The sequence below is a fragment of the Scheffersomyces spartinae genome (assembly GCF_019049425.1).
Source record: "Scheffersomyces spartinae strain ARV_011 chromosome Unknown scaffold_21, whole genome shotgun sequence".
In the NCBI taxonomy this organism is placed as follows: Eukaryota; Fungi; Ascomycota; class Pichiomycetes; order Serinales; family Debaryomycetaceae; genus Lizanozyma; species Lizanozyma spartinae.
The window spans coordinates 183,354-201,039 of record NW_025065068.1 but is presented as its reverse complement, the minus strand read 5'-3'; the positions used below and the strand labels follow the sequence as shown (position 1 = coordinate 201,039).

Genomic DNA, 17,686 nt, shown 5'->3' with positions numbered 1-17,686 from the left:
AGGTAAAACACTCACATGAACCAAACGATTTCAATCTTTGAGACTACACAATTACTTAAATATAATCATGACTGCCCACGAGTCTTCTGCTCCATATGAGTTTCTTTCGATTCGTAAGTAAAACAGCTTTTGAACGACTCAAGTATGTCCCAGTACTAACCAAGCCCAATCAACAGCCACAGAACAAGAATTGAATGACAACGATGTGCCATTCATTAACAGAGACAAATGTGCTCAAAGATATATTGACTATTACAAGTGTTTGGATAAGGGAACATCCTTTTGTTCTGAAACCAAGAGTAAATTCTACGAATGTCAATACAATTTGTTAAAGGAAAGACTTGATGCCTTCCACAAGGGAGCCTAAGTAATTCTACGGAGAGAGAAAGAATGGAAATCATGATTATCTATATATTCTTGGATCGTATGCTCTTATTTGTGTGATCATAGTCCTCAACTTTTACCAAGATAAGATGAACAAATTAAGAGTGGCATTTATTCAACTTCTTTCTCTTGAGTCGTGAGTGACATTGCATCAAACTACCACCACCACAACCTCATTCACACAACACACACACTTCACCATAAATACATACATACATACATACATACATACATACATACATACATACATACTTATATTTATATATACATATTTATATGTATTTTACATTATCAATTGTTATAGTTATCACCACCGTATATCTAGTAAAAACTTCCTGTATACGCAACACTTCTTAACTATGGCTGATTTCTCATTGGTTTATCGTGTTCGAAAATTTTTAGTATAGAAACAACTCCACTACTAAATCTCCAGTCGATACTTGGTTGTAGAGATTGGCTAATCAAATATAAGGATATCATAATGGTCCATCTTAGTATCACCGAGTTTCCTCCATTGCGTATGTATATTTCCATAGACTCTTGGATTATAGACATTGTCGAATCATAAGTAAGGAAAAGATATTGAGCCAAAGTGATTGAGTCGATATGAAGAAAAGGAAGCATCAATTGAGGCCCGACATTGTATAGTCAGAGTAACCCGGAAACTATTCCACTCTTGAATAAGTCTGCTTAATTGAAATATGTACTAACATTCTGATTAGTCTCACAGGAGGATTTGCAAAAGTACAAGGTTCCGTTAAAGTGGAGAGATAGATGTGCTGCCTACTATGCTTTGTATTTGAGTTGTCAAAAGAGAGGTGACACTGACTGTCATCACGACAAGGTTGTGTGGGAAGAATGTCAATATTTGGATTTGGAAAGAAGACGCAAGGAATTGGAAGAAATGAAGGCTAAAAGAAGAGAAGAATTGGCCAATAAGGACGCCTAAGGTAGTAGCGTTTCTAATAGCATGAATGCTCTTTATTTATTTTGGGCTTGACACCACTAAGCTTCCAAGACGACGACGACTATTCACCGATGGACATTCAGCAATGTACATAAAATAGATTATTTGACAATGAACATATTGATACGTATAATAGGATGTAGTATGAATGGTTTAACGCATGAAGGGATTATATATGTTATTATATTCTCAATTTACGTTCCGCTTACTTGAACTTTAAAGTACTCTTGCAATGTACATGGAATCACTATCTTCTATATCACTGTACTATGAGATATGCCATAAAATACGGGAGATCATGCTGTACCACCAAGCACTTTATGGGGTTCTTTCTACAACCAGTTCATGAATTAACTAAGTTGTATAAATCTGTTAGCCCCAGTTTTACGCGCACGAATACAGAGTTCGGCGTATATCTCAGAATACTTCAAGTCACCCAGTTGAAATTATCGCCAAATCCTCCGCCTCCCCCCTTAACAGCACTGCTCTATAAGTTCTAGAATTTATCACTAATTTCCAGGGTTGAAAAAGAACAGCTATTCCTCGAATTGGTTTCATATACACGTAATTGATACCAGTCACATCATCAGTCACATTCCCGTTCAGATATGGCCAAAGAAAAGCTTTCAGCTGCTTCAACTCAACCGGTTGATCTTGACAATAAACCATCGGAGGACCTCCCTCTTGATGATAGTGTTACAACTGAAACTGCTCAAGCCGCTTCTACTACTGAAGAACCCAAGAGTACTTCTACTGCACCAGCGGAAGACGAAGAAAATGCGCCACCCAGACCTCCCAGACCTGAATCTCCTATTCTGAAACTCCAAAGAGAGATGAAGGAAGCATTTCCTGATGTTGACGAGAAGACTATTTATGCAATATTGATAGCTTCTCGAGGTCAACAAGAGTATGCTTTTAATGCCTTACTTTATTTAAGTGATCCCAGTTACAAGCCAGAGATCGCCTTAGTGGAGCAACCTGTTACTACATCTGTATTAGGAGGAACAAGAGGAAACACAGGTACTGGGAGTGGTAATACTGAGGATGACGAAAGACTTGCACGTGAATTGCAAAAGGAGTTTGAGCAAGAAGAAAGAATGCGTAGACGAGAATATCGTAGGGCTCAACAACATCACCAACATCACCAACATCAACTGCAAGATGCACAAGGGAATCAAGACCTGGAAATCCCAGACGAATTTGAACAGATAAAGGAGACTTTTGCCAAAGGTGTAGAAGACGCTCGTTCAACAATCAATGGTTGGGTTTCATCATTAGCTAAGAAAATTGATAATAAGAAGAGTGATGATGATGAAAATGATTATGGTAATAATGGTGGTCAAGGTAATGCAGTGAATTCTCCTAAATTATTTGGTGCTTTAGGAGGATCCAGTGTTACTGGTAGGACTCAAGGAGGAAGACAAGGTGGTAAGGCACGTTTCGACGAAGATCCTGTGATCCTTTCATCTGGTGTTAATCTGATAAGTTTGCACAATCAAGAAGCTGATGATTCTGAAGGTCCCGCATTACCTAAACGGAAGGAGAGTCCTGGAGCTCCACCAAGTACCAAAACTTCTGCGAAACCAAGTAAATGGCAACCATTGAACTCCGATGTTCCAGTCAACTCTGATGCGTTTTTGGTAACTGACAGCGACGACGAATTGGAAAGTAAGAAAGAGAAGAAATAGTTCTACTACGAGTTGCATTTTCAAGTAAATGCGGACCACTTATAGATATATTTCTGTAAACCATATATATGTATAAGACAAGAGTAGTAATATGTACACAGGCTTGAGTGGAAGAAAGCCAGACAGGGTATAGGATAGGAACAACACGAGAAGATGTCATCATCATCATGTGGACCTGAATTTATAAGAAACACCGTACCAAAAAGAAGTAGAAAAAGCAGAAAGAAAAAGAGAAAACAAGCCGTAAAAAGATAGTGTAGCCGAAGTGAAGAGTAAGTAGAAAGATATCATTATCATTAGTTGTGTCTGTCTGGCTGGCTGACCCCTCCAATCAAAATTTAAAATTCTCGAATGAAAATTGATCATTTGAAGGGGAGTTGAAAACCTTGAGACCCTGATCCATTTGTTCTTTCAGGTTCATGGTGCCTTTAAGACAGTCACCTACCTTATCGGACAATCCGTATTTCCCCCATTGAACCACGGGTGCCTTAGGGATCTTAGAAGGTGTAGGTAAATGGACTTGACCTTGAAGAAGTCTTAAGTAGAAGCTGATTAGACTGGATTTATTCATATGTTCCAACGTAGCCTTCAAATTTGTGAGTTGAGTCATTTCGCTATGTATTTGGGATTCCTTATTATGGAGCATTTCCAAGGTAGCACATAATGCGGAATAATCTGAATTTCGATTCAAGTCGTCACATATCGTCATCTCTCGTCCGCTGTTGTTAACATCATGTTCAGACATAATTTCAGACGAGGAAGATTTGGAGGCGAACTCACCAAAATCGTCTTCATCATCTTCATCCTCATATTTAGGAGTTAAGAGAGGAGATGCTTCGTATTCTTTATTGTTGGAAATATCAAAGGTAACAGACTTAGAACGTGTCTTCGCAGAGACTGGTGCTGGGACTGGTACCACTCCCACACCTCCTGTAGTAGACTTTGGTGGTGGTGCGGAACATTCCAGTGTCACCCCCATCTGTTGTGGACAAGGTATAGGCGATAGAGAATCGTCTCCATTGGTTTCAGGAGGCGTTGCTTCCTGGTGGTTACTATGTATATGATGTGAGCAGTATATATTATTGGTACCAGTATTATTATTACTATTATAGTAAACGGCATCTGTCAAGCTCACTTTTCGTCTCGTTGTTGCTATGGGACCAGAGTCTGCATAACTAAGTCTGCGCTTCGCACGTAACTCCCTAGATGTGACTTTGGAAGATCCCTTGACTGAAGACGACACCATATTGGAAGGTGGAGATGATACTCTGGAGGTGGCTAAAGCCATTGTTATTCATATGCTAGTTGTTAACTAAAAAGGTGAAATATAATTTGGAGTCGAGTCGAGTCGAATCTCAGACACACACCAGAAAAAAAGTGGGGATAATTTCGTGGGTTGGAATGAATGTGCCTGTTTGACTATCTGTCTGTCTGGACTTCCGATAGGCTTCTGCTGAATTAGACTAAGCAAGTACAACAAAATATTATACTGTACTAAGCTATGGCAGTGCTAAAGGAAAATAGATTAAGATTATTTTATTTTGCCATCTATGTTTTAACCCTTTTTCAGTTTTCGTCGACCGTATACTTTTTTCAGGGTCGTGCAATAACTACAAAGTAAATATTCACGCACACAAAATGACTTCATCGCCAGACAATTCTCGGAATGGCTGGATTGGGATAATAGGAGTCTTGTTTCAATTTGATTGCGATAGTAATAATATTCCAAGTAAGTTGTATATATTTACTTATCCTTCAACTTATTAGAGGGCTCAATCCAAACAGTTTACAAGTGATAATTTCCTTCAATTAGACGCATTAAGCGCTACCACTAAACAAGTCAGTCTCCGTGCCTTTCTAGAAGATGCCAACAATATGTGTAATTACGTAATCAAGCAGTATTTCACTGAGAAATAGGTGCGCTGTCTAGAAGTGGGGCCATCTATTATTAGGAGATGGCCATCTCCCACCCTCTGCATGCTTTGAATCTGTAAATTCTACATTAAGATATTAGGGTCATACATTAGTGAGACTCGATTATTGATTTAATGAAATGCTAATATTAAAAGTGGAAAAAAATGGATCTTCCTTTTCATTACTTTTCTTTGCAGACATACATAGCTGTGGTACATTTGAAGCTTCTACAGCATCGAGTACCATCTGTGCAGTTGCATCAAGTATGCATTTAACGGAGAAAATACTGCAAAACAAGCATTTCGCGGATCTGTTCTGCATAACTCCGAATCAAGTGCATTTGCGTCTATTATAGTACTTACAATACTAGTGAAAAAAAAACTTTCAAATATAAATACACAGATAAAGGTATACGACAATAAATGTCCTATGTACAAGAGAAGATCAAAAGTTATAATCTTCAATGATGATTATTATTTAGTAGGAGGTTTTGGAGGTAACCTATTCTTAGGAGACGAGGACTTTAATTTTCCAATATAATTAGCACCCTTTTGAACATCTTCCTGTACTAATTCTGAGCCCATTTTCAATCTCCAAAATACCCCATACTTATCCTTCATGGCTTGTTTCTGCTTCTTCAATTCAGCATTGACCATAGCAAATTGTGCATCATATGGCACACCAGCTTCAGACTCAGCAATTGTTTCATGACCAAATAATTGGTCCATAATTCTTCCATCACCCCAGAAGAACCCTTTACGATCAACAATCCAACGTTTTGTCTTGATTCCTTCTTCCTTAAGCACGAAGAAGAACATCAGGGCATCAGCTGTACCGTAGAAACCTTTACCCGTCCACACTCTAGCCTTGCTATTACGACCCAAGTTATTAAGAGGAATGGTAACAAGAGGAGTTGGTCTTCCAGGTATCAATGGGTATGTAGAAAGACGTACATGTTCAATAGGACCAGGTAAATACCACATACGTCTAACAAGTCTTGTAGGGAGTTTTCCAAACCCATAAGCAGCAGTTAAGGCAATAACTCCAAGTGAAGAATTCAACAACCAAGTAATTGCAAACTCACGCTTAAGTCGAATGTCGTCATATCCATGTTCATTTTCATCGTACTCTTTTGATGCCTTGAACCAAGCAAACTCAAGTAGAACTAATCCGTATATGGTAAACATAACAGCGCAACAGAAACTAGCAATAAAGTAAAGTCTATGTGGTTCACTTTCGTATATGAGTTCTGGAGCTTTCTTATGCTTGAGAATGGTCAATGCCTTTTTAAAAGTAACCTGACCGGGTCCATTTCCTATTTGAGGAACGCCAGGTCTTGGGAGTAAGGTAGGAACGGTTTCCTTTTGAAGTGGAAAAGATGGGATTCGATCTCTAAGAGTGTTATGTTGAACTGCTTCACCCGGAACATGGTGTTTCATATGTTGCCATTCTTGGATCGTGGGGGGTTGGCTTTTGGTTTCATGCTTTGCTATATCATGAGAAGAAGAAGAAAAAGAAGAGTCGGTTAACGATGAAGGCTCTTCCTTTCTCTTTTCTGGTGGTGATGGAACAGACGACTTGAATCTCAATGTCTGTAAACTTATCGTTTCGACACTATTGATTCTTGAAAAGCTCCTTATCCCTCGCCAGAAACAGGAAACCCGTATAGGGGACACCGTAAGCTTTAACATATCGGTAGTAAAAGATGACGAAGAAAAAGGTCAAGAAGAAGACTGGCAATATCAACAGTCCCAAAAAAAATATGACAAGAATCATGTGATACTGCACGTGCCATAGAACGTGACTTGTTTCATTTTTGCCAGACGTTTTATATACAGGAACATGTCCCGAGTTGTAATTGCTCGGTAGTAGTTTGGAAAGGTCACCTGTATAAACTGAGCACTCTTATCCCACCAATCACAATGCTACGTTGCGATGATTCCGGTACACTATGAAGCCCCCTTGTGTTATCGGAAGCATTACCCAGTGGGTGCGAATTAAGCTCAAAGTAGGCGGCTGAACTGGTTAGTGTATTACCAACCGGGGATGTGCGCCGACTTAGAGTTACAGTACGCACAGTTCAGTTGGAGGAACCGATCCGATGTATAGCGGGAACAATACAAAGTGAATGATGGATGAATGGATGAATAGGATTCGTTTGCTTCAACACACACACGTAACAATTCAGCTCATCGTACATTTGTCACCATCGGCCAAGAACTACATCAAGACAGACAACGACAGAAAAGGCATACACTTAGAACCATAATAAGAAAGCCAGACGCACAGACAACGACATTATCACACAATGGATAATCTCCAGCTGCCTTTGGACCACGACATCGCCGACTTCAAACTCAGGCTCGCTCTTCAACACGACAACTCGCTGCCCTCTACAGTTGGTATAAAGGATATTCTTCAAGACGATGACTCGTCTGTGGAAGCCATGTGGAAAATATATATGAAGGCCAAGGATCTGTTACCGTGGAAGGAACGGATGGAGAACTTGACTTGGAGGTTGATGTATATGGAAAGTGACCATCAAAAGCATCAACATCAACAAGAAGAACAAGAACCTCCTTACAATCTGATGTACATAGATCTGCATCAGGATGTGAATCATACTACGTCCTCTTCTTTGGACATCATCAGCAGTAGCATCAACAACAACGTTATCTACAATTCGCCACTGAAACAACAACAGCAGCAACATCAACAGCAACAACGGCATGCCCTCGATCAGGACTTTGAGATGAAAGAACCGGACGATATCTTTGAAGAAGAGTTTGACTATGCGTCTCATATCAAGAAGTTGGGCCAAGAGGTCATTGATGATATCAGTCCAAGGAAGAGGTCTGGAACATCTCCTCAGACCTCACAAACTACACCACCTAAAACGTCAAATTTGTCAATGTCGTTACGGGGATTACTCGGGCAACAGAACAACCACAACAACCCCAACAATCTGAATGATGACAGCAAAAAAATGTCGTCTTCGTATGACTTCCATTTAGACCCTATGGCCCTCGAAGGACCATCAGGTTCATACTTAGATAACGATTTAGAGTTCCAACACAAGTTCTCGCCCCCAAGTCGTCCACATACAACCATAGGCCCCCAATCAATATTGCAGAACTTCAAGCAGTTCTCCCACCACTCCCAAATCCACCAACAGATCAATAATCTGACCACCAACATTGCTGACAGTGGTGGCGGTGGTAATGGCGGAGGAGGAAGTTCCAGTGCCATTTCAACGAATAATATCCCCAGTTTCAATAGATCAAACCTGCTATTCCGTCGAGACCATTCGCTTGTTAACCTTAATGACCATTTTCCTAATCTGTTTGCTGATTTGTCAGACTCTACACCCTTATCGTTGCCTACCGATAGTTATATGACCATGGGTCTAGACTCTTCACATCGTCCGTTCAATCACAGATCGTCGCTGGGACTAATGAGCTTGCCTCCGTCGTCCGCTGGTGGTGGTGGTGGTGGAAGCGGACGGTTCAACATGCAATTGGGAAGTGACAATGATATCAACTTAGTATCGCCAGAACACGATTCCTATTTCGATGACCATTTGAGTGCTAGTCATTTACACAACGGAAATAGCATGCTTTCTAAGCATTTCACATCCTTTGAGGCCTCCAATGTGATGATGAATGGTCTAGATAACAGTCATGGACCCATGGACCAACAAGTGTCAGTGAGTGCTAGCACCACTCCAACGTCTAATTTCATGGCAGGCAACTTGAATTCATCATTATCAGCATCACTTACTTCAAACTCATCCACGACTACAATCACTCCAGTTTCAGCCAAGAAGAATAATAATAATGTTAATACCAGCAACAAAAAGACCAAATCTAAGAGTTTGAATGAGCAGCCAGAGTTATCAACTTCTTTACCTCAAACTGGCACATCTAGCTTGTCGACAAGCCCCAATAAATTAACAGCAATTAACAATAAAAAGAAACTCACTTCAGGAGCTTCTAAGGATGGCAGTGACAAGACCGGTGGACGTTCGAACAAGAAGAAATCGGCTTCTCCCGATTCCACCAATGCCAACATCCAATGCACGAATTGCCACACGAGAACTACTCCACTTTGGAGACGTAATCCTAAGGGTGAGCCACTTTGCAATGCCTGTGGGTTATTTCTCAAGTTGCATGGAGTTGTCAGACCGTTATCATTGAAAACTGACGTCATTAAGAAGAGACAAAGAGGTCAGGGTACAAGCAGTCGGAAGAATAGTTCTACTAATTTGGCTGCTTCGTTATCAGCAATGTCGAACACTCCTCCCTCAACAGCTGGTTCTTCTTATATGACGATGAATAAAGGGGCCCTTTCTTCTACTAACCTTGGAAGCAATCTGAAGCTTAATTCTGTGGCTTCTTCCACCAACATCACCAACTCCAATGCCAACACCAACTCCAATACCAGCAACTCTTCGTCTTCCATTTACCATGATGGTGACGACTTTAATCCTACAGCTATATTGGGCAACTCCAAAAAGAAGAATAGAAAGCCTAAAGCAAGTGCTGCACAAGCCGCAGCCAAAGTCAATGTCAATTCCAAAGCGAACCGAAAGTCTAGTGCCATGAACTCTCCCGCAATCATGTCTTCAGTGGGTACACCTTCAATGGCCACCTCTTCCCATCAACTGGATAACAGTTTATCCAATACTCCTACGTCGTCTTCGCATGTGAATCCTTTGGAGTTTGAAGCTAGAGGAGGACTTCTGTATGGCCAAAGTTCAATGTCGCAGCCTTTTGAATCTGTTGATATAGGTGCACCACAAAATTCCCCCCACCCATCCCATTCACTTCAATTTGATCGTATCCAAGGGTCCCCCCACTCTCCGTCTCAGTCTCATTTCACCAACACAGATGCCATGGACGTGATGCCCTCCATTGAGGAATCTGGTGATCATCGGATGTCGCAGAACGGCAACGCTTATTTGTTCGGACAAGAAGTCGAATCTGGTGACGGGAATTGGGATTGGCTCAAGATGGCACTTTAAATTGATAATATTTTTTACTTCTTTGATACGTTTATTTTGGTGATATTTTGTTGTTACACTTTTATTTTAGACACATTTTTAAAATATAGAATATATAATATGGCTAAGTGCCAATCAGAAGAATAGTATACTGGTTGAATCAGACAATTAATGGTGTTGAGTCATGAGAAATGTCGTGAAATATACTTATATTTATTTATGAAGTTCAATCAAAGTGTAAGCTGATCCACAGCTTTATCTACTCTCGCATACCTGTATATAAAAAATCCATAAGTAGTCAAATACTTTGTCCAGATTTCACCAATCATCACCTTTCTCTTGTTTGTCAATTTAGACATTATGTCCACGTTATACCCTAAAGTCACTATCAAGTTCTGTATCAAATGCAAATGGCATAATCGTGCTATCTGGTATGTCCAAGAGATTCTTCAGACATTTCCTAGCGTCGGCGAAGTGTCACTTCAACCAACATCAGACCCTGCGGGACTCTTTGAGATTCAGGTGGCTGTCAATGCAGACTCGGTCCAAACCATCTACAAACGGAAGTTCCGTTCCAGTGCCGATCTGCAAACAGATGACTTTTATTATGACGGGTTTCCTGATGCTAAGCTTGTGAAGGGTTTGGTTAAAAGGGCTCTTGGAGAGTCACGGGACTTGGGACACTCTGAAGGTGGTGGTTTATTAAATTGTGGTGATTGCGCTGCTGAAGATGGCATTTGTCAAGTTGACTCATAGTCATCTTTATAATCATCTTTTGACTCATAGTCATTATACAGAGAATGAACGAGAACAAAAAAAAAATTTTTTCATGGCATTCGTCATGACTCGTAGTCATCAATCGGTCTCTTCATAAGTGAAGATGTTAGGCACGTTAGCTATGGAGTCCCAGCCATCGTCATCAGCTACATAAGGTAACGAGCTGCCCAAGGTCCCAAAGTATAAGCCATTGTTAGGCAACCCCAATAACAGTTGGTACTGCTTAATTACAAACGTGGGTGAAACGTTGCGAGGGTTGCTCTCCTCAGAAGCATTGGCATCACTGCTTCGTCTTTTAGATGCTCTGTAGTTAATCTCTCTAGTGATCTGTTTCCATTTGTGCTTCTCACCCACCAAGAGTAGTTGACGTAAAATCTGCGTATCTTGGGGACTGAAACGGGACTGAACCAGTTGTAGTTGTCCTGGCTGTGAAGGTACAGCTTGCAGCAGCACAGATGACTGTTGAACGGGCTGACGCTGTAACTGGGACTGCTGCATAACAGATTGTTGAAGCTGTGGTTGTGGCTGTTGTTGCTGCTGATAAACGTACAGTGACGGTACTCTAGAGTCCAACTGTGGTTGTAGGATCAGCAGGGGAGGCTGCTGTTGCTGTTGCTGTTGCTGCAGCTGTTGTTGTTGTGGCTGTTGCTGAATCTGTGGCAGATGCTTGGGCCCATGAGCAGCTAGTGGAATCAAGCCCAGCGTACCTGAACTCACAGTCGTGGACGTGGCTGGTGGAACAGGAGGAGGTTGAACGGCTGGGGTTGAACCATTCAGTACTGCTCCTTGTTGGTATGCAAAGTTGTATTGTGTTCCTGGTGGATACAAAGGGTTCTGGCTCGTTCCGTTATTGCTATTGTTAAACATATATACGAATGGATGAATGCTATATATCTCAATGTCTCCACTTGAAGCGACTTTTAATGTCGTAATCTAATTAGTTATTAAAAGATGGCGTATGTGGTTAATATTTATCAATGCGATTTTGTTGATCAAAACACCACACAAAACTCCCAGGCAACTGTTAAGCTCCAAGTTTGGTTGTCACACAATGCTGAAAGATAAAGGTGTCTAACATTACAGTATGTAGATTCATTTTATTCAGACAGACTTATGTCTGACTTCTCAATAGATGGTATGTTTCCACAGTGAGCGCCGAGCTGCTTATTTCGGGAATGTGCTTAGATAACAAGTCCCATAGATATATACTATATAATTATTCACTTTCCATGTACTCTTCTTCCTCAGAGACGTTCTCAGGCTCAGAATCAGTGAAACTGAAGTTGTATGTGACCTTCTTGGGGGCACGTTTCCGACTAGTGGGCGCAACATTAACCAAATCAGTTGAAAGATCTTCTACTTGTTTGCTTTTAACTTCGTTGGTCTTAGGTGGTGTGCTCATCTTGGTGTCTGAACTGATGGAGGCTGTATGAGACAGCAGAGTGGAGTCGATTTCCATAACATCACTATCGCTATCGTCATCAAATAATGATTTAGATTTGGAAGTAGTTGTAGAGCCAGTGGAGGCCGTTGACTTTTGGGGTGTTGCTCCAAAGAACGAAAGAATGGTATCTTGTTTAGCTCTTGGTTTCAGTTTAGGTTCAGATTCCGTCTTTATTGGACCAGGGGTGCTGTCTCTTGAACTCACCACAGTGGAAGGAGTCTTTGATGCTGGTTGTTCCTTTTTGACTTTTGGTTTCTTTGTCACGGATTCCACTTTAATACCTTCAATTGCTCTCTTATTAACCCGAGGTTTACGAGCCTTCTTGGAAGTTCCTTTGCTAGGAATACATGCAAGTCTAGCCTCTTCGTCTTCCTTCATAAATTGAGCATATTCCATCATAAAAGTATCCAAATCAGCTCTCCATAGATCTTTGGCAGTCTTCCCCAATAATTCATTTAATTCCTGTTCCTTTTCATCTCTTTGCTTAAGTAACTTTTCATATCTCTCTTTACTCAAGGACCATAAAGACATTCCTAACAAATAATCATAGACAGAATAAATGGTAAGAGGCTTATTCCCTGCTACTTCATCATCAACAATGGTTTCACCTTCTGCGTCCAATTCTTCTTCTTCTTGAAGTTCAACCTCTGCATCTTGACCACTTACAATACTCTTTTTAGCTTCATCAATTGGTTCTCCTTTATGAAATTTGACAAAGTTATTGTCCTCCAACATCTCAACTAACACGGCTCTTTTCTTGTTGGAAACAGACATCTTCTTTTCAATTATCAACTTAATGAATCTGGCCTGTTCACTTAATTTAGTTAATTGATTCTCTAAATCTTTACTCATGTGATCTTTCCGTCTTTGATAGTAATCTAACCGAACATAATAGAAATCTTTCAAAATTTCTAATGGAGATTCATACTTTTTGATCTTACCATTAGGATCAAAGGCAACCATATTTGCAACACTTATTGAACCTAATAACTTAAACTTCTCTAATAACCCAGCACCTTTACATTTCGCCATTTGTTCATCAGAAACCTTAATGACAAACTTAATAGTAGAATCATGTTGTTCCTCGACATCTTTAATCCACGCAGGTACTTTATCTGTCCCCAATGCAGAAAGTAAGTACTCTTTCATGGTATTGGTCCACATCTTCACAGGTAATTCAGATATGAGCAATTCATTCTCATTAATTTCTTCAATACGTCCCATAACCCGATACTTATCAGCACCAGATTTTTCAATCTCTCCTGTCCAACCTTTATACCAAGGAGACATATCTTTCATTTCTTCTCCAATCATCATCCTTTTAAGATTATCGACAATTTCAATAGGGTTATATTGAGGAATATTTGTAGACCAACCAGTCCCAATACCTTCAGTACCATTCACCAAAAGCATAGGAAGAACTGGTATATACCATTCGGGTTCAACAGTTTGTTCATCTTCTTGAATATAATTCAATAAATCAGCATCCAATGGATTGAAAACTTGTTTTGTTAACTTGTTAAGTTCAGTGAAAATATATCTTGCTGCAGCATAATCTTTCCCACCAAATGCTCTGCTACCAAAATTACCATTAGGGGTCAACAAATTTATATTATTGGACCCCACAAAGTTTTGAGCCAACCCGATAATAGTTTGTTGTAATGCTGCTTCACCATGATGATATTGAGTCTTCTCAGCAACGTAAGCAGCCAATTGAGCCACCTTCATTTCACCCTTTTGCTTTCTCTTGAAAAATGCATACATGACTTTACGTTGTCCAGGCTTAAGACCATCTATGACCGAGGGAATGGATCTAACATTATCGGCCATGGAGAATACAATCAATTCCTTATTAATAAACTCGCTAATGGGGATCTCATTTAAGTCAGGAGGAAGATGGGTGCCAGGAATGTACCCTTGCAACCATTCCTTTCTATCATCAGCTTTCTTTTTCGAAAATGCTAACTCAATAAACTCTTTATCATTACCTTGTAATGCATGGAATTTCTTCATATGTTTATCCAATTCTTGGAAATATTGACGGAATTCTTCCTCCTTTGATGTACCCAAACCCTTGTAATACTTCAAAGTCCATCTACAATCGTCACCTTCAGTCTCTCTCCACACTTGAAACTCAGGCATACTGAAAAATGGTATAACAGTCTTACCGCCCCCTCGTTTGCTGATTGTGACCTTTACAATTGGAGTAATGAATTCTAAAAGGAACCCAGGGATTTCCAACAATCCAGGGAAACTGGATTCTAAGAAATTGATAATTAAACCTTTAATATGAGAGCCATCTTGATCTTGATCTGTCATGATCATAATATGACCATATCTTAAAGTTTTAATATCTGCAGCAGTATAAACCTTTTTATGTTTTAATCCAATAATTTGTTTTAAAGCATTGATTTCGGCATTTTTGGATATTTGTTCAGCAGATGCTTCTCGAACATTTAACATTTTACCTCTTAAAGGGAAACAGCCATAGAAATCTCTACCAACCACAGCTAACCCTGCCACTGCGTTGGACAATGCAGAATCTCCTTCAGTTAATATTAATGTACATTGGTAACCCAACTTTGTACCTGCCTTATTGGCATCATGCAATTTTGTTTGACCTTTAATTCTTTGCTTACGAGAACCATCAGCCTTTTGTAATTCTTTATCTGCATTGGCATCAGCAATGTTTCTGATTTTCTCTGCAAGTTTTGTCTTAAGGACATTAGAAATGAAATTATCACCAATTGTGACTTTACTACCACCAAATTGAGTCGATCTAGTAGTCAATTGCTCCTTTGTTTGTGAAGTAAATGCCGGATTTTCAATTAAACAGTTGATGAAAAGGAACATATTGTTTCTGACATCTTGGGGTTTTATTAGTAATTTCTTTTTCCCCTTTTCCTTTTTATTTAATGCTTCTGTCACTTTGGTAATAATCTGATCTGCAAGATATTTAACATGAGTACCTCCAGACGTAGTTGCAATGGAATTTACAAAACTAACTTGATTAAAAGATCCGTCACTGACAGCAAATGCAACTTCCCATCTATTGTTGACCACTTCATGAATAACAGTTTTATATGCTTTATCATCTTCCAGCAGATCATCAACAGAGTTTCTTAATTTTATAGCATTGACATACATTTCAACATAAGCTTTGAAATTTCGAATACTCAATTTCTTATCATTCAAGTAGATATTACAATCCTTTACCGTACCACATAAATCGTAAACTCTTCTGTAAAGAACAGAAAGTAACTCTTCATCCAAAACATCCATTTTGAATTTTGCCAAATCAGGCTTGAATGTTACTTTAGTATATTCCTTTTTAGTTTTCAAAGTGGTGATCTTGGGTTTAGAAACACTCGACATATTATTAGTCCAAGTTTGAACATAAACCTTCTTATTGGACAAATCAGCTGTTTCCAATACAAATTCTGTGGAAAAGATGTTACATAACTTTGCACCATAACCATTCCTACCACCAGTGACTTTTTTTTCATTGTCATCATAATTGGAAGAGGTTAACAAGTTCCCAAAAATCAATTCAGGTATATACATATTCTCCTTCTCATGGATTTCAACAGGGATACCCTTACCATCATTCATGACTTCGATGATATTATTTGTGGGATCAATTTTAACCTTTAAATTCTTCATTGAAGGATCTCTAATTTTATTATCAGCCGCATTAACCAAGATCTCATCGAATATCTTATATAACCCTGGAACTATATTGACGTTTTTGAAAACCATCTGTTCAGTTTGAGCATCAAAAGTCCACATTTCCATAGGCTCCCTTTCAATGGACCCAATATATGTATCTGGTCTCTTTAAGATATGTTCCAATTGAGAGAGCTTCTGGTACGTTTCTGAAGCGCTATTTCTGTTGGAAGGGGTGGTATCTCTTGTAGATGTCGTTGACGGGGTGGATGCAGAAGAAGATACATTTTTGGGGGGACCACTTTTCTTAGAGGTGGCACTTTTTTTAGTGGCAGTCGTAGTTGTAGTCTTCGGTTTATTACTAGTCTTTCCCTTAGACACTTCTTCATCTTCGTCTTCATCCTCGGGAACAAAGAAATCCTCTGACTCGTCAGAAAGATACAAATCTGACTCCTCCAAATCGCTCATCTTTTGTTTTGTTTTGCCAGTGGTTACAGGAAGAGCAAATGTGACGTGTAACAATTGTAAACGGTATTTAATTCAATGGGGTATTGCTTGTATTTATATATGATTTGTATTTACGTGTGTGATACGCGAAACCACTCGGTACGGACACGACAAAACTAAGAAACAGAAATTTCTGAACTATACGTGAGTAGTACTACTATAACTAAATTAGCTATTAACTATATCAGTACTATGCATATGCTATTTTGTTGTCTTGACTCTTTTGGTCTTGGCTTTGCTCTTTAATCCCAGTTGGATTCTGTCGAATTCATCATCGGAAATCTCTTTATTTGATCTCTTTGAACCTTTCCCTTTACCATATTTCATCTCCAAAGAAGAAATCAAGTCATCCATTCTGGAAGCATGCTTTGATTGAATAAGCAGTCTTAAATCCGATTCCGACAGTATGGAACCATTTTTGGTGGAATTCTTGGTCAACAATTCCTTTTGTAGTTTAGCTGCTTCTTTAGCTTCCTTTGCTAGTTTCTTCAACATTGCCTTAACCTTTGTTTGTCTTGATTTCTTATATTTATCCCAAGAAACAAGCGTGGCCTTATCAACAAGTGTAGCCTTATCCACCTGGGATTGTGCTGCCAATTCTTGTTCGATAATGTTGAACACTCTGTTCTCTTCCTCTTCTGTAAACTCCAAATGGGGGATCACCTCAAATAAGTAAAGGAAATCTCCTTCATAATAAATGAAATTATGCCAGATGTCATCTCGTTCCTCTTGAGATCTTTGGTACTTGGCTCTATCTTCTTCAATCATATCCAAGGTGATTTTCTCGTTGATCTCCTTGAAATAATCTTTCCAGTCAAACGAATCCAAATCTGGTATCTCCAGTTCACTTAAAGATCCAGTGTGATCATATCGCTGTCTTCTTATTGGATCGCTAAGCACACTATAAGCAAATTGTAACCGTGCAAAGGTTTCAGTAGAGTCAGCGCCACCACCGCCATTACCACCATCGTCATGTTCGTCAGGTCGTTCTCTTACGCCAGTTTGCCCTTGCTGTATCTTATCAGGGTGATGTCTCAAACATAGCTTCTTGTAGGCCTTCTTGATCTCGACCGGCGTAGCACTAGAAGAGACCTCTAGAACCTCATAAGGGTCTATATCATGAAACACCATGGTAGTGTGATTGGAACAGTTGAAAGAACCAGTGGACTGGTGATCCGCTTTCTATGATCAACTACTTTTTCTTTTGTTTGTCTCATCGCAGATCCACTACCATAATCATATACTGACGTACGGCTATGTGCTGCTACCAACATAAGCAATTGGAAGTTATGAACCACAACTACCGTTGATACATTTGATTAAGACCGGACTGCACC

General features: G+C 39.6%; 10 protein-coding genes across 10 annotated transcripts; 5 read left to right on the top strand and 5 right to left on the bottom strand.

The window, feature by feature from the left end:
• Positions 1-67: 67 nt before the first annotated feature.
• KQ657_002628 (uncharacterized protein) lies at positions 68-367 on the top strand (the record flags this gene model as incomplete). Its single annotated transcript, XM_043193384.1, has 2 exons — positions 68-113; positions 144-367. The coding sequence occupies 2 exons, from the start codon at positions 68-70 to the stop codon at positions 365-367; spliced, it is 270 nt and encodes an 89-aa protein (XP_043047571.1).
• Positions 368-743: 376 nt separating this feature from the next.
• On the top strand, positions 744-1,333 carry KQ657_002627 (uncharacterized protein; the record flags this gene model as incomplete). The annotated part of the gene is made up of 2 exons (XM_043193383.1): positions 744-761; positions 1,115-1,333. The coding sequence occupies 2 exons, from the start codon at positions 744-746 to the stop codon at positions 1,331-1,333; spliced, it is 237 nt and encodes a 78-aa protein (XP_043047570.1).
• Positions 1,334-1,959: 626 nt separating this feature from the next.
• Positions 1,960-3,039, top strand: CUE5 (ubiquitin-binding protein; the record flags this gene model as incomplete). The annotated part of the gene is made up of 1 exon (XM_043193382.1): positions 1,960-3,039. The coding sequence occupies one exon, from the start codon at positions 1,960-1,962 to the stop codon at positions 3,037-3,039; it is 1,080 nt and encodes a 359-aa protein (XP_043047569.1).
• A 331-nt stretch (positions 3,040-3,370) lies between these two features.
• On the bottom strand, positions 3,371-4,285 carry KQ657_002625 (uncharacterized protein; the record flags this gene model as incomplete). The annotated part of the gene is made up of 2 exons (XM_043193381.1): positions 3,371-4,091; positions 4,278-4,285. The coding sequence occupies 2 exons, from the start codon at positions 4,283-4,285 to the stop codon at positions 3,371-3,373; spliced, it is 729 nt and encodes a 242-aa protein (XP_043047568.1).
• Positions 4,286-5,426: 1,141 nt separating this feature from the next.
• Positions 5,427-6,644, bottom strand: KQ657_002624 (uncharacterized protein; the record flags this gene model as incomplete). The annotated part of the gene is made up of 1 exon (XM_043193380.1): positions 5,427-6,644. One exon carries the CDS (start codon positions 6,642-6,644, stop codon positions 5,427-5,429), a length of 1,218 nt encoding a protein of 405 aa, XP_043047567.1.
• A 617-nt stretch (positions 6,645-7,261) lies between these two features.
• GAT1 (Gat1p) lies at positions 7,262-9,976 on the top strand (the record flags this gene model as incomplete). The annotated part of the gene is made up of 1 exon (XM_043193379.1): positions 7,262-9,976. The coding sequence occupies one exon, from the start codon at positions 7,262-7,264 to the stop codon at positions 9,974-9,976; it is 2,715 nt and encodes a 904-aa protein (XP_043047566.1).
• Positions 9,977-10,315: 339 nt separating this feature from the next.
• On the top strand, positions 10,316-10,711 carry KQ657_002622 (uncharacterized protein; the record flags this gene model as incomplete). The annotated part of the gene is made up of 1 exon (XM_043193378.1): positions 10,316-10,711. The coding sequence occupies one exon, from the start codon at positions 10,316-10,318 to the stop codon at positions 10,709-10,711; it is 396 nt and encodes a 131-aa protein (XP_043047565.1).
• A 99-nt stretch (positions 10,712-10,810) lies between these two features.
• Positions 10,811-11,931, bottom strand: KQ657_002621 (uncharacterized protein; the record flags this gene model as incomplete). The annotated part of the gene is made up of 2 exons (XM_043193377.1): positions 10,811-11,566; positions 11,923-11,931. 2 exons carry the CDS (start codon positions 11,929-11,931, stop codon positions 10,811-10,813), a joined length of 765 nt encoding a protein of 254 aa, XP_043047564.1.
• Positions 11,932-11,948: 17 nt separating this feature from the next.
• TOP2 (DNA topoisomerase 2) lies at positions 11,949-16,310 on the bottom strand (the record flags this gene model as incomplete). The annotated part of the gene is made up of 1 exon (XM_043193376.1): positions 11,949-16,310. One exon carries the CDS (start codon positions 16,308-16,310, stop codon positions 11,949-11,951), a length of 4,362 nt encoding a protein of 1,453 aa, XP_043047563.1.
• A 240-nt stretch (positions 16,311-16,550) lies between these two features.
• KQ657_002619 (uncharacterized protein) lies at positions 16,551-17,480 on the bottom strand (the record flags this gene model as incomplete). Its single annotated transcript, XM_043193375.1, has 1 exon — positions 16,551-17,480. The coding sequence occupies one exon, from the start codon at positions 17,478-17,480 to the stop codon at positions 16,551-16,553; it is 930 nt and encodes a 309-aa protein (XP_043047562.1).
• Between the last annotated feature and the right edge of the window lie 206 nt (positions 17,481-17,686).